General features: G+C 34.2%; 1 protein-coding gene and 1 pseudogene across 1 annotated transcript; one reads left to right on the top strand and one right to left on the bottom strand.

The window, feature by feature from the left end:
* Positions 1 to 7,130: 7,130 nt before the first annotated feature.
* On the top strand, positions 7,131 to 9,965 carry LOC108486713 (cysteine-rich receptor-like protein kinase 25; annotated as a pseudogene).
* A 2-nt stretch (positions 9,966 to 9,967) lies between these two features.
* Positions 9,968 to 13,501, bottom strand: LOC108486712 (cysteine-rich receptor-like protein kinase 44). The gene is made up of 7 exons (XM_017790904.2): positions 12,200 to 13,501; positions 11,989 to 12,123; positions 11,618 to 11,733; positions 11,237 to 11,447; positions 10,787 to 11,024; positions 10,491 to 10,641; positions 9,968 to 10,406 (listed from the first exon to the last, which is right to left on the bottom strand). Exons 1-7 carry the CDS (start codon positions 13,011 to 13,013, stop codon positions 10,074 to 10,076), a joined length of 1,998 nt encoding a protein of 665 aa, XP_017646393.1. The 5' UTR covers positions 13,014 to 13,501; the 3' UTR covers positions 9,968 to 10,073.
* Between the last annotated feature and the right edge of the window lie 2,559 nt (positions 13,502 to 16,060).

Here is a 16,060-nt window from a genome sequence, read left to right as displayed (position 1 = left end):
GGGATTACTTCAGCCTATTATGGTTCCTGAATGGAAATGGGATCGGATTACTATGGATTTTATATCAAGGTTGCCGTTAACTCCAGGGAAGAAAAATGCCATTTGGGCAATAGTTGACAGACTGACTAAATCGACTCATTTTATTCCAGTACGTACAGATTATTCTCTTAATAAGTTGGCTAAATTGTATATCCAAGAGATTGTTAGACTTCATGGGATACCTTTGTCAATCATTTTGGATAGAGATCCGAGGTTTACCTCACGGTTTTGGCAAAAGTTGCAAGAGGCATTAGGTACAAAGTTAAATTTCAGCACTGCCTTTCATCCACAAACTGATGGACAATCAGAGAGAGTAATTCAGATTCTTGAAGACATGCTCAGATGTTGCGTATTGGAATTTCAAGATAGTTGGGAAAGGTACTTACCATTGGTAGAATTTGCTTATAATAATAGTTATCAGACGAGTTTGAAGATGGCACCTTATGAAGCATTATATGGTCGTAAATGTCGGATGCCATTATATTGGACTAAACTCAAGGAAAATCAGATTTATGGAGTTGATTTAATAAAAGAAACCGAAGAAAAGGTGAAAGTGATTTGAGATTGTTTGAAAGTCGCTTGGATAGATGAAATCTTATGCGGATTTGAAACGAAAAGAAATGGAGTTTCAAGTTGGTGATAAGGTATTTTTGAAAGTGTCTCCATGGAAGAAAGTCCTTAGATTTGGACGAAAGGGCAAGTTAAGTCCGCGTTTTATTGGACCGTATGAAATAATTGAAAAAGTTGGACCGGTAGCATATTGGCTAGCGCTACCACCTGAATTAGAGAAGATTCATGATGTGTTTCACGTATCTATGTTACGTCGGTATCGTTTGGATCCTTCATATATAACTTCACCAAAAGAAGTTGAACTACGACCGGATATGACTTATGAAGAAGAACCGATTAAGATTTTAGCTCGAGAAGTCAAACAACTAAGAAATAAAAGTGTTGCACTTGTGAAAGTGTTGTGGCAAAAGCATGGGGTAGAAGAGACTACATGGAACCTGAAGAAACTATGAAAAACCAATACCCACACCTGTTTACCGGTAAGATTTTCGAGGACAAAAATCCTTAAAAGGGGGGGAGAGCTGTAATATCCTGAATTAGGGCTTAATCGGAATAGTGGTTTCGTGACCACAAATCTGAGATAGAAATAATTATAAAATAATTATTTTTATGAATATGATATGATTGCATGATTGTGTGAAAATTTCGTGATGAAATTCTATGCCTAAAGTGTTTAAATTGAAAGTAGGGACTAAATCGAATAAGTTGCAAAATTTGCATTTTAGAAGTTTTTAGTATGGAATTGCATTAAAATATTAATTAGGAGGTCTTAAATAGCAATTTGACCAATTTCTAAGTCTATGGACAAAAATTGGACATGGATGGAATTTTTGGAAAGTTTAGTAGTAAGGGCATTTTAGTCATTTAGTTATTAAAATGAATTAAAAACAAAATTAAAAGCCAATTTTTGTCCATCTTCTTCATTAGGCCGAAATTTCAAGGGTTCTCCATAGTTAGGGTTTGTTTCAAGCTTCCAAGCTCCATAGTAAGTGATTCCAAGCCCGCTTTTAATGTTCTTTACGTTTTGGAATCTGGTAGCTCGATTAAGCTTATATTAGCAATAATTCAACCTAGGGTTTATATTTGGAAAAATACCCATAGGTGAAATTTGTGTATTTTGATGTTTTATGATAGAATATGGGGTTTTAAATTATGTTAGACAACTTGTGCTACTCGGTTTTGAGTGAAAACGAGTAAAAGGGCTTAATCGGCAAAAATACCTAATAGTCACAAGTATATGTTAGAGTAAGAATTTGATGTTGCCATAGAAGGGAAAAATGATCAGCATGTTATAAAACATAAGAATAAGGAATAAAGTTTAATTCCGAGCCTAGGGGCAAAAGTGTAATTATGCAAAAGTTTAGGGCAAAAGTGTAATTTTCCAAAGTTCGTATTAAATGTTGTTTTGATGAATGTATGTATTGAATAAGATTAATTTGGCATTATAGATCAAGAGAAACGAGATTCAAGTCGCGATCGAGGAAAAGAAAAGATTGTGGACTAAATTGCAAAATCTTTATATTTTGGTACCAAGGTAAGTTCATGTGTAAATAATGTAGCATAATTGTTATTTTTAAGTTATTGATGTTAATTATATGATATGCTGATTTTTTTTATCGTGAAATATTATGCTTTGTGGTTAATGTTGAGTAATATGCAAATTATGTTTACTACTTGATAAATATGAATTGCTACCTAGTATCGGTTCCGATATTCCATGGAAGACGGCAATGTGAGATAAAAAAAAAGCCTGTTTGAACCTTAGGAATAGATTAGGATACAAGTGACATGTCACTAGGATGGTTGAGCATCCGAACTCGTTGAGTTGAGTCCGAGTTCACTTATGGATGCGAATGTCCAAACTCGTTGAGTTGAGTCCGAGTTCGTGAGATGTAACTAGGCATCTGAACTCATTGAGTTGAGTCTGAGTTCACTTATGGATGCGAACTCCCGAGCTCGTTGAGTTGAGTCCGAGTTCACTTAGGGGCGGGTTACATGATTTCTTGATTACATATGAGGCACTTATGTGCAAATTATCCGTGTATCCGAGTTGTATTCAGATGTGTTCAACGGGTGAAATTTCTAGTGAAATGGAAGAACACTTAAGATGCAAGCGACGTTTTGGTAAGTGTTGTGAAATGGACACTTTGGACAGGTATGTTCTTAACCCTCGGGTTGAAAATAGATACAACAACGATAATGTGGTAAGATGATGAATGATGTTTAGAAATGTGATATATGTTTTGGTGATACCACGCTAAAGTTGTTTGATATATTTGTATTGTTATGTTACTTGTTATTTACATATGAACTTACTAAGCATTTATGCTTACTCCCTCCTCTTTATTTACTGTAGTTTTGAACAAGCCAGCTCGAAATCGGAATGGTCAAGGTTCGATCACACTATCCAAAGGACTTTCATCCGGGTAAATGGCTTGTAAAACTTAAGTATGGCATGTATAGCAATATACTTATTTTGTGTAAATAATTTTATGATATGGCCATGATTGGTTGAGAAAATGTTTGATATTGATAAGTCATGGTGATGGTTAAATTTAGATCATGTTTGATATCATGGAAGTTTAATAGGTTATCTAGTTCATAACAACTCATGAAAAGATGAAATTTGCCTTAAGACAGAATATTGCTGCAACAATGACATGAATTTGAAAAATCACTAAAAATAGTATAAATGGAATTAAATGATGAGCAATTTATTAAATTGAAGCTTAATGAGTCTATTTTCATATGGATAAAAAAAAAACAGGCATATAAATTATACTTTATGAGATATTTGAAACCTTGTGAAACAGGGCCAGAGTGATTTCTGGATCCTCTATTCTGACTTTAAAAATTCATAATAAATTGTAAAAAAATAGTTAGAAGTCATTCTTTATATGTACAGATTCCTTATTGAGTCTAATTTTAAGAGAAATAAACCTTGTAGTCATTGAAATTCTGTATAGAGAGATATCTGATTCGTAATACACAGAGGTTAGAGCAGTCGAACCCTGAAACAGGGGAGACTTTAACTAACAAACTGTACTAATTGGCCCAACCAAAAATTCTAGAAAAAGCTGTGAATGTAGAAACAAATGATTTGAAGTTCTTAATTTGATAAATTATGTTCAGTAACCCCTCAAGCTCGACTCCGGCGACGGTTTCGGGCGTGGGGGCATTACAGGGTTAAAGTACCTTGAAAGCCCTTTCCTTAGCTGCAGATTGTATTACTGTTTTTTTACCGAAAAAATTGGTAAATTAATCATTTTGAAATGTGTAAATTAATTCATTGTTTCAATTTTCTGTTAAATAATAATATGAAACATACTATACTGAATTTTGTTACGAGTAAATTAAATTTTTCGAAATTAAATATTTTAGTACCTCTAAATAGATGTTAGCTCATTTATTGATTTAATAATAAAATTAGTCTTCTAATATTTACTGATTCTATCAATTTAATCCTAAATATAAATAATTAAACAAATATTGCTCTCAATGCTTACAAAATTTGTCATTTTAGTTCTACTTCTAAAAATTCAATAAATTTGACCCTCAACATTTATAAAATCTATCAATTTAGTCTTTAACTCTAAAAATTTTAAAATTAGTTTTTTTAAAAATTATTTTTAGCCCTTTTATAACCTACTGGCTAACTATGATTACAATGGGATTGTTTTTTGCTTGCCCCACCCTGATCTCTATCGCCATGCCTTGAGCTTGACCCCGCCCCAACTTTAAAAAAAATTAACTAGCTCTGAATCCAAACCCAAAAATTAATAGTATACCCGACTTCGATACGGTTCAACTTGAGTTTAATTTTGTTATTTTGTTTTTTGTGAAAATATGATTAATTAATTTTTTTTAAAAAGGGTAAGCAACCAAAATAGCAACTTTTGTTTACCTCAAGTTACATTTTAGTTACTTATGTTTGGAATATTACGTTTTAGTTACTTACGTTATCGTGTTGTAACATTTTAGTCACCAAGTCATTGATTGTCGTTAACGGTGTAACGATAAGTTGACGTGGTACGTTAAATCATCATTTCAAACAAAAATTTTAGGTTAATTTATACAATCGGTCCCCATATTTTTTCGTTTTGAGCAATTTAATTTTTTCGTTTATAGTCTTTTAACTTCTTTTTTTCCATTCTCTTTTGATTCTCCCTTTGTTTTCCTCTCTTCTCCATTTCTTTTAATATAGTTTTTCTATATTTTTCATTTGTTAAAACTAGTCCCTATACTTTTTTTGGAACAATTTAATTTTTTCGAGTGAGTTGAGTTTGTGGACTTGTTTTAAAAAATAAAAAATATAGAAAAACTACGTTAAAATAAATGAAAATGGGAGGGAAACATTGGGAGAAGCAAAAGAGAATAGAAAATAAAGGAAAAAAATTTAATTGCTCAAAATAAAAATATATATTGGGACAAATTGTAAAATTTAACCTAAAATTTTCGTTTGAAATGATGATTTAACGTGCCATGACAGCTTACTGTTACACCGTTAACGACAATTAATGGTTTAGTAACTAAAATGTTACAATACGATAATGTAAGTGACTAAAATGTAACATTTCAAACATAAGTGATTAAAATGTAACCCAAAACAAACAAAAGGAACGATTTTGGTAGTTTACCCTTTTAAAAATGAAGATTTACACAAATATATATTTTTCATAAAAATGTGATTAATTAAATTTATATTTATATTTATATCTAGAGTTGTGTGTTAATATATATTTACACAAATGTCGTGATTACAACACACAAGAAAAAAGAAAGAACAAATGTTCCTTTATAAATTATTAAATTAACAATATAGGAAATGGGGAGGGTGAAAGGGAACTAATATAGAGGCGGTAGAATGAAATTACTAGTGATAAATTTGAGAGATATTTTTAATTTAAATTATATTAAATATGTATAAAGGGCAATTTCATAAATATCCTAGAGTGGGGTAGGGTAGTTTTATTCTAAACTCGACCCTGACCTGACCCCACTATTTTTAAAAATTAACCTACCCCGCCTCGAACCCAGACTTAAATAAAAAACACTTGACCCTATCGAGTCGAATCGACTTGGAACCCATTGAATTTGGAGTTTTTTTTCCATACCTACGGCTAACTCATGTAAGATATTAAAAAAAAAAGGGAGTACTCTCTTTTTAAGTTGTTTGCAAAAAAAAAAAACTCTAAAAAGTTGGGATAAACCACAAAAAAATTTAAGTTCCAAAAAAAAACATTAAAAATATTATCTAATCGGGTAGTAATGTAGCCAATTATTCCAAATCAATTGGTTTGGTCCAGTGTGAATCCAAAATTATAGTAAAAAATTTTTGTTGCAAGTTACTTGAAAGAGGATACTTTTGTTTTTTTTTTTAATACCTTGTATGAGTTAGCCGATAGGTTATAAATGGCTAAAAATAAACTTTTTTAATTTTTTTTATTTTTAGAGTTGGGACTAAATTGATAGATTTTGTAAATGTTGACGGACAAATTTATTAATTTTTAAAATTAGAACTAAAATGACATTTTGTAAACATTGAATGCTAAATTTGTTAATTTTTTTTTATATTTAGGATCAAATTGATAGAATGTGTAAATATTAGAAGGCTAATTTTGTTACTAGACTAATAAAGAAAACCTCACATCATGTCAGAATGACTAAAATATTTAATTTCGAAAAGTTTAGTGATTAAATAAAAATTAATAGTTAGGTGCAGGGGCGAAGCCAGAACAAATTTTTAGGGGAGGCTGGATAAAATTTTAATTTTTTATAGTTTATATCTTTATAATTTGTAAAGGATTAAATCGAAATTTTATAATTTTAGGGGGTTAAAGTGTAATTTTATCTTTACTAATTTAAAATTTTTAAAAAATTTTAAGAGCCAAAAAAGCAAATTTATATTTTAGGGGGGACCGGGGCCTATGCCAGCCCCCCTGACTTCGCCCCTAGTTTTGTGACCAAAATAAAACAAAAAGTATAGTTGGGTGGCCATTTTTATAATTTACCTAGAAAACAATAATTTTCAAAATGTTAGGTATGTTAAATATTTAATGGATGAGCTAATTTGCACATTTTAAAATGTATAAAAATTAATTTATTATTATTTTAATAAAAAGTTGAAATATAATAACAAGAGAAGGAATTGATGCATATAGAAATTCGAGTAAATCAATATGTTATATAAAATGTTATTGCTCTAATTATTTGATTAATTACTAATCTATAAGCACAAAAAAAATATTATTGGAGAGGTTTTAAAGTTAAAAATTGATTTTTAGTATCGTATAATTTAATAAGAACTTATTGATCAGATAATCATATGTAGTTAATGGCTGGCAATAAATCAAGATATTATTTTTATATATAAGATAATCAGTTCTTGTACCTAAATTATTAATTTATTTATATTAAAGGAATTTATTCAAATCAAATTTAAATAAAAATTACACATATCGAATTAAATAAATTATCCTTTTTCATAAACAACTTTAATACTCATTGCTTTGCTTTGAATTATTATATACTTAAAACTCTCTATAAACTCCTCAAGGAAAGGTTATCTTAACCATTTTTGACTTTCGCCCACAATGTATTATTATAATCTAAACTTGGGAAAATGAGAAAGAAGAAACAGAAATGTCAATCAAAATAGCTGAATCGCCTTCACCCCATCTTCAAACTAAGAAGAAGAAAGCTTTGATCGTGATTGATGCCTTCCTTCAACCTCATTTCCTCTGTGCTTTTGTTTTTTTACATCTTTGATCTCGCAGCCGATGCCAACCCAAGTTTCTTATACAAGTTCTGTAATGACAAAGATACCACTTTCACAACAAACAGCACTTATGGAACCAATCTCAATCTCCTCCTCTCTTCTCTTACCTCCAACGCCAACCGGATCGACGGTTTCTACAACACCACGGTGGGGCAACAACCACCCGACAGAATCTACGGTCTCTTCCTTTGTCGAGGGGATGTTACACCGGATGTTTGCCGAGACTGTGTAGCTGCAGCTGCCAGGAATGCTACTAGTCTTTGTCCCATGGAGAAAAACTCTGTGATTTGGTACGATAAGTGCATGCTACGTTACTCGAATGAATCTATCTTTTCGACGATGGAAACCTGGCCTGGTGGGACTGTATGGGATAACGACACTTTCACGGAAGAGGAAGACTTCGTTGACATAGTGGCGTCTTTGGTGAAAGATGTAGCAAGCGAGGCAGCCGATGCTCCAATGGGTGTTAAAAAGTTTGCGACCAAAGAGGCGAATCTTAGCGGGTCTCAAACGCTGTACAGCCTTGCACAGTGCACGCCGGATATTTCCGACGTGGCTTGCAATTTATGTCTTGAGAGTGCTATTACAGAGTTCTCAGATTGTTGTCGTCAAAAAGAGAAAGCAACTCGAGCAAGTTCATTGCTGCCTAGCTGCAATGTTCAATATGGATTAACCCCATTTTATAACAAAACTGCAGGGGAAGTATCCAGGTCCAAGCCATCTCCTCTGCCGCCAAGAGATTCAGGGAAAGGGAAGATCTCATCACAGACAATTATTTACATTATTGTTCCAACGGTTGGTTTCTTAGTGCTTTTGTCAACATTTTGTTATTGCATTCTAAGAAGGAAAGCAAGGATGAAACCCTATTTGCTAAAGGACCAGAAGGGTACTGTGGCCGTTGTCTTATATGTTAGCATATGGTTAACAATTCATATTTACTTTTTCTATTTTTTTTTTCATATAAAATTACCCTGTAATTAATATCATATCAATTGTCTGTAGATAAAAGCAAGGCTAGAACCATGAATTCTTTACAATATGACATGAGCACAATTGAAGCAGCTACAGACAATTTCTCTGATGCAAACATGATTGGTGTGGGTGGATTTGGCAGTGTGTATAAGGTACAAGTTGGTAGTACAATTGTAGATTTGTCTAAATCCATTAACCATACAGCAATTCGGACTATTGAGGAATGCCTATGGTATTTAATCAGGGTACACTTGCAAATGGACAAGAAATTGCAGTGAAAAGGCTATCAAGAAGTTCTAAACAAGGTGCAGAGGAATTCAAGAATGAGGTTGCGTTGGTAGCCAAGCTTCAGCACCGGAATCTCGTGAGGCTGTTGGGATTTTGCGTTGAAAGAGAAGAGAGGATGCTCATCTATGAGTTTGTCCCCAACAAAAGCCTAGACTGCTTCCTCTTTGGTCTGCCCCTCTTCAACTTAAAGCTTTCACCAAAAGATACATATACGTTATGGATTAAACTGTTACTTATGGACATTGGTGTTTCTTATTTTGAACAACATTTGATCTAGACTCTGTCAGTTCCATAGTCTTGATGCCGTCTTGTATGCAGATACTGAGAAGCAGAAACAATTAGATTGGCCAACACGTCTCAAGATTAAAAGGAACCGCTCGTGGACTTCTATATCTTCATACAGATTCAAGGCTCAAGATTGTACATCGTGATCTCAAACCTAGCAATATCTTGTTGGATGAGGATATGAATCCCAAAATATCAGATTTTGGAATGGCTAGAATTGTTGAAGAAAACCACAACCTCGAATATACCAAGAAGATTGTTGGGACATAGTAAGTTTCCCATCCCATAATCTTTATTTCAACAACTGATAAATAAAGTCTATGTTTCGGGAAAATTCCATAAAATTTCCTGTTTTAGTCAACATAAGCATACTAATAAATACCCTCGTCTTAGTGGTTATATTGCTCCAGAATATGCATTGCATGGGATATTCTCTTTCAAATCCGATATGTATAGCTATGGCGTGTTGACGCTTGAAATTGTTGGTGTCAAAACGAACACCAGTTTCTATAATCCTGAAAGTTCTGAGAACCTTCTGAGCTATGTAGGTCCAGCATGAAATTTCAATTTCATCATATAATTTCCTATGAAGTGATAAAGCACCAATGTTGGGATCATTACAGGCTTGGAGATATTGGACAGAGAGGAGGCCGCTGGAGATAATGGACCCGACTTTAAGAGATTCTTATGTGAGTGATGAAGTCATTAGGTGCATTCAGATTGGTTTGCTGTGCGTCCAACAAAATCCAAAGTCAAGGCCGACCATGGCTAGAATTGTTCCCATGCTTAGCAGTTCTGCTATTACTTTACCAGCACCACAACAACCTGCCTTCTTTTTAGGAACAAAGACAAGAGGAAGCACCTCAGGAGAAGAGATGGGATTGGATCAATCAACAAGGAAGTTCCAATGCTCAACAAATGATGTATCTATCACCGAATTTTACCCTCGGTAGCAAGTTGAGTCCATTCTTTTGAAAAGAAAATTGATGTAAACTGTTCTTCCATTAATTCTATGGAAAGGTTCTAATTTGAAGCTTCTTTGTTAATTATTACTACGTTTATTTATATCAAAGAAGCATTGAGTATCTAGACAAAGATACAGAAACTAAGCAATGCAAGTACTAGGTACCATGTTCGAACTTCACCGAGGATCTAGTTCAGAAATTGAAGCCTCGTTGACTGACACTTGAATGGTTTCTCGTTTAGATTGATTGGAGAGTGATGATGACTGAGACTTCGTTTCTGTCTCCAAGGTGGAATGCATGGAAAATGCAGGTCTTGATGGCACTGGCAGTGAAATGGAATAGCTACTAAGCATGAGAACGACAGAGGCCATGGTTGGTCTAGAATCAATATTGTCTTGAACACAAACCAACCCAAGATGGATACATCTCATTATTTCACTTCTGGAGCCATCCCTCAGGATTGGATCTACTACTTCCAAAGGAGTTCCTTCACTCCAGTTTCTCCATGCCTGCAAAACTCGAGGAATGTGAACTTACATTGTGTGTTAGCAAATTCTAATCCAGTAATACGATAACCACTGTATGCAGCTTACATGGGTTAGAAGAGAGTCTCCCACTTCTTGGTTGGAGAAGCTATTGATTTTTTTACCACTAATGATTTCCAAAACCAATACTCCAAAGCTGTAAACATCGGATTTAACTGAATATTGTCCATGCCATGCATACTCAGGAGCCATGTATCCACTGTGGATAAATAAATCTTAATGAATGAACTTAAATGGTAGCTAAAACATCCTCTAGAAGAAGTGCTAATACTTAGGATCTTTGAGTTTTAGATATCACAAAGTCAACAAATAACATATACAAACAGATCCGTCTTAATACTTACTAGGTCCCGACGACTTTGCTTGTGTCAGCTCGAGTTTGATCAACAGTAAACAATTTCGCCATTCCAAAATCTGAGATTTTAGGATTCATCTCTTCATCTAACAATATGTTGGCTGGTTTTAAGTCGCGATGGATGATTCGATACTGAGAATCTTCATGAAGATAAAGAAGTCCCTTAGCTATTCCCTCTATAATTTTGTACCTCTTCTCCCAATTTAGTAGTAAACACTTTACTGGATCTACAAAATTAGAAAAATTCTAGGACTTAAATGCACATTCAGAATTCAAAATGTTTATACTCATGTGATTAGTCATGAACCGAATAGTAAAAACCAGAGTTCTGAAACTTTTCACCAATATAACACAACTTGAACTGTATTCTGCCAAGACAGGCAACCTAATAAATCAACAAGAATTCAATAGGTATAGTTTGAAAGGATCGATATCCCACCGAATATAAAGTTATCAAGGCTTGAGTTAGGCAGAAACTCGTAGATGAGAATCCTTTCCTTTTGTTCAAAGCTTAAACCAAGAAGCCTAACCAAATTCCTGTGTTGAAGCTTTGCCAATAACATCACTTCATTCTTGAATTCTTGTTCTCCTTGTCCCGAACTTTCAGACAGCCTCTTGATAGCTACTTTTCGTCCGTCTTCAAGCTGACCCTGGTGGTATTTGGAACAAAGAAGAATGATGGCAAACACCAATGTTTATTTCCTAGTATTTGTTGGAAGCCATCAAACTGGAGGCTTCAATTTCATAAATTCAGTCATTCTGTATTTTTTTTTCCTTCATTGAGATATTAGAAATTTTCAGAGGCCAAATCATGAATTACCTTATAAACAGAACCAAATCCCCCTCGTCCAAGCAAGTTGGCGTCTGAGAAGTTGTCTGTTGCAACTCTTACAGCATTAAAGCCAAACTGCAATGATTCCCCATGGGTCTTGTTATCTGCAGCATAACAAAGAATCAATTAAGTTATAGCAAATGAATAGGAGAGGAAAGCATCAAAGCTACTTAAAGCTAACCACATCCTGTTGTGTGTGTGTGCGTGTTTTTTTTTTTTTTTTTTTTGTTTCTAGATTTACATAATCGGTATATGATTTCTAAAGAAGTATGAAACAATGCATAAACATGGCAAGGGGTCGATCTTTGGCGAAGTAGTCAAGTTAGGACTATAGAAAAGAAAATCAAAGACCAACTTACTTTGATCATCCCGCTTTGTTTTTTTTATCCTTTTAAGGAGAACAGCAACTGCAAGTATGATAAGTACTGCCACCAAGATGACTATGGGAACAATTATAATGGCAATGGTATGGGATGAATGGCTGCCTCCGTCCCCTGCACAAGCAACAACTTTTCATTTACATCAATTTCTTCCTGAAACCAGCATGCCATCTAGCAGATAGGTAGTTACCTTTCTTGCTTGTAGAGTTCACTGACAGTGGCGGAGGACTAGCAGGAGAAGGTGGAGGAGATAAGGATGCAGCAGTAGAAGCATTGCGTGTATAGAAAGGATACAAATCCCATCTGAACCAACAGTTAGGCTTCTGAACATAACCTCCCTGCTTTCCACGGCAACAGCTTTCATAGTAACTCACGGATTGCCTTAGGCAGGAATCACAATCCTTGTGTGATAAATCTGGAGTGCACTGCATAAGTGCATGTATCGTTTGGAATGCTGTAAAATCTGCTTCCCCGGTTGCATACTTAGTAGAAGACCCGCTGGAAGCCTTGCTCACCACTCTGTCCATCAAACTCTCCCAAATAGTATCAAATTGAGTTAAATTGGAAGTGATGTCGGCCGTATTATAGCCTGCATCAGTGGGTTGTAGCTCCAGGGTTCCAAAAAAGGGGCGATTTGCATAGCGTGCAAGACAAGGAGGATCAGCTCCCCATGAAAGGGCTTCTTTTCGGTTGGGACAGCTAGCTATGAGATCCTGGATTGAGGAATTGAGACATGTATAACAACCGTTTGGAGTAGAGTCTCCTCTGCACATACCAAGAGCGTAAATTTTGTTGGAGTTTTGGCCGATACTGGCAGTAGAGAAACCACCATTTGCAGAGACATTAGGTAGGAGAGAAGCGAGAATAAGGTCTCTGTTTTTGCCATATGTACTATTAAGGGTGAAATTACCAGTGTCATAGCATCGTAGGTTAGCATCAACGAGAGCAATGCCGATAAGCAGATGGGAGAGAATTGAAGAAAGAGCTTTAAGTTTAATCCACATTTTGAGATTCTATAATTTCAAGGAACCAAAATCGAGAAAAAAGAAGTGGGAACTTAGTATTCCAGATATGTTTCGACAGAGATGGGAAGTATGTGTTTAGGTTTCCTTGCCTGGTATGGGAGAAAGATTCAAGAGCGCCCATTAAAGCAAAAAGGTCTAAGCTGTTAAAAGTCGCTCGAAACTTAAGACTTCCATTCCTCAGTGTTACCTGTGTGAGTGAGGTAGGTCTAGTTAGTGGACAATGAATCGGAGCGTGACCACTGGCTTCAATCCATGCTAGGAAGCTTGGTTTTCGGGTTATCTTTTTGACAAATCCAAGTCAATGTCTACCTATCAAACAAAATTTCGGAAAATAATTTCGCTTAATTCATTATGAAAACTCGTATATGTTGAATTGGATGGTTTTGTCAGTTTTGAAAATTCAAACTCGTTTTCTGTGGTACGTATTTTGCCACAGTTCCCACTTCCTTTCCAAGTTTCATTTGCTTCTTGAATTTACTACCTGCCTGTCAGAGTAATTACTCTTGTTGGGCTAATTAGTGCAGTATATTGGATTTTTTTACGTAAATAATTCAAAAAATATAAATAACCCAGATTGAAAAACTATAATGAAAATTACATGAAATCTATAGTGTCAAGCTATACCGGCACTCCAATGGTTGGCACCAAAGTCAATCACCGTGTAATGATTGCTTGTTGATTGGGCTGAGGTTTAAAAAAAATATTTCACTTTTGCGGCGTCTACATGGTCGGCACCGGAAAGAAAACTCAAATATTCTTTCAGTATTTTTTTATGTTGGCACTTGTGGTAGGTAAAAAAAAAATTTGGTCCCGTGTTTCTCAAGATTGAAACCCGGGTAAGAAAATAACTTCTTTTTGGTATCGGCCTTCCCCATGCCTCATCGGTTATTCTTTTGTAGAGAAAATATTTTTTTTAAAAAAAACTTTGGTGTCAACCTTCTAGTTGCTGACACTAGTATTTTATCAATAATATATATATTTTTGGTGTAGGCCTTCCATCTATCGGCACCCATGTTTGAAAAAAATAAAAATTTTTTTAGGGTGCCGACTATCTTCGTTGCCGGCACAAATAGGCTATATATTGATTTTTTTTTGTCTGTTTTGGTTGAGTTTTTTTTCTTTTTTTTCTTTAATAGTTTAAAAGAAAAAAAAACCAAAGAAATATCAATGTTTCATTGTGAATGAAACAAATTTTGTTGAAGATGAATAACCAGATGTTAGTGTATGTTCATTTCGATGGAAAAATGGTAAATACAACTGAAATGCTGGCGGAACTAAAGTGGAAGATCAATGTTGTAACACCCCTAACACATCTTCGTCGCGGAGTTAGGGTTATAGAGTATTACAACATACATCACAAGAATTACTAACATTTAACTATTCAAATATAAAATTAAATAACAAAATTCAAATTCAAATGTTATTATACGATTATTGACCCTAAATCAGACATACAGAGCTTTTAAAAAATAATTTAGGAACAATCAAGGACTAATTTGAAACAAAACTGAAAGTTTTAGAAAAATTTAAAAATTTTGAAAACAAGGGTCATACGGCTGTGTCGCAAGATATGTCCCCGACTATGTGACACACTAACTTGGAACACACGACCTTGTAAAATGACCATGTGCAACACACAGCCATGTAACAGCCATGTCTCAGGCCGCGTGCCCTTAATTTTTCCTTCAAATGCAAGTTTACCAAAACGTGCTTACTTGAACATCAACACCTTATTTACCAACAATTAAACATATTCAAAACACACTTGAACAAGCCCAAAACATGCAAAAATCATCTAACTTAAGTGCCTACCCAATGTGTCTTCATTGACACCACAATTCATTTAACAAACTTATCCACAAATCATATCAAATAAGTTACATTCTAACCTATGAGTTCATACATAAAAACACATACCAACTTATCATGTTATTTTACCTATTCATATTCAATTCTACCACAATGCAAAAATTTCTAGATTATTTATATCAACTAATCAAACCCAAGGTTATATGCACACTTCATTCCAACACAAAAGGCCTAAACATAAGTGGTCTAAAACCAAGCTTAAACATCTTTACATCACCCAAATATGAACACATAGAAATATGTACTCAACTTAAATACAAAACACACCTATTACATTACAAGTTTCGTGCCATAATTGAATTTTCATACCATTAACAAGCATATTATTAACCAAAAACATACATTCATCGCACAAATATAGAACATACCATTTTTAATAAGTACTTTAAACATATACAAGATACTCTTATTACATGTCACATATCTCAAAAATAAATGTTTTCAAAATCTACCAAAAAAAGTCTGGATAGTGTGATATTCGTGTTGATCCAATTGCCTGATTCCGCAAAATATTATCTACAAGGAAATAAGAAATTGAAGTAACTAAACTTTTACGATCTTAGTAAGTTCACAGGTTGAAATGTTTTAACTTACCATATAATCATAGTTTTATAAATAGCAAAAACAATATCTAACATTAACTATGTCAATCACAACCATTCAACAGGTGAATTTCGTAAATACGAGTTATTTAATCACTTCATTTATAAAGTATCAATCATTATCAAGTCACGATATAACATTGGAAATCATGAATACATGTACAAATCTTTCACAAGAAAATATAACTAAATATCAGTTACATATCATCATTAAGTCATTTAACCGTTAAAAATTCAGCCTAATGAACAATACAAACGGATATGGATACGTAGTTATCCACCCAAAACTCGCAAAAAAGCTCATACAAGCCAAACCAACCAAGAACATGCCTTGGCACCAAGTGCCTAGCCCAGAAGCTAACATCTCTCTAGAAACACAACTGGACACCAAGTGCCAAACTCGAAGACTTTACATCCGCCTTCGGTAACACGCCAAATCACTGTAAATATAACACGGAAGTCCACAACAAATGTTAGACTCCAGTATATTCAGTGGACAATAACAAGTCAGGAATCATCATCTCAATACAAGTTAATCCCATACAGCGCGTAAAA

This window comes from Gossypium arboreum, chromosome 6, assembly GCF_025698485.1.
Source record: "Gossypium arboreum isolate Shixiya-1 chromosome 6, ASM2569848v2, whole genome shotgun sequence".
Taxonomy (NCBI): domain Eukaryota; kingdom Viridiplantae; phylum Streptophyta; class Magnoliopsida; order Malvales; family Malvaceae; genus Gossypium; species Gossypium arboreum.
This window is presented reverse-complemented; position numbering and strand designations above follow the sequence as displayed.

Excerpts from the sequence above, each read along its gene's own strand:
- LOC108486712 (XM_017790904.2), bottom strand. The coding sequence starts at position 13,013 with ATGTGGATTAAACTTAAAGCTCTTTCTTCAATTCTCTCCCATCTGCTT. Across the intron at positions 11,734-11,988 it reads AACAAAGCGGGATGATCAAA|ATAACAAGACCCATGGGGAA; the intron begins GTAAGTTGGTCT and ends GTTATGCTGCAG. Across the intron at positions 10,407-10,490 it reads GAGACTCTCTTCTAACCCAT|GCATGGAGAAACTGGAGTGA; the intron begins GTAAGCTGCATA and ends CGAGTTTTGCAG.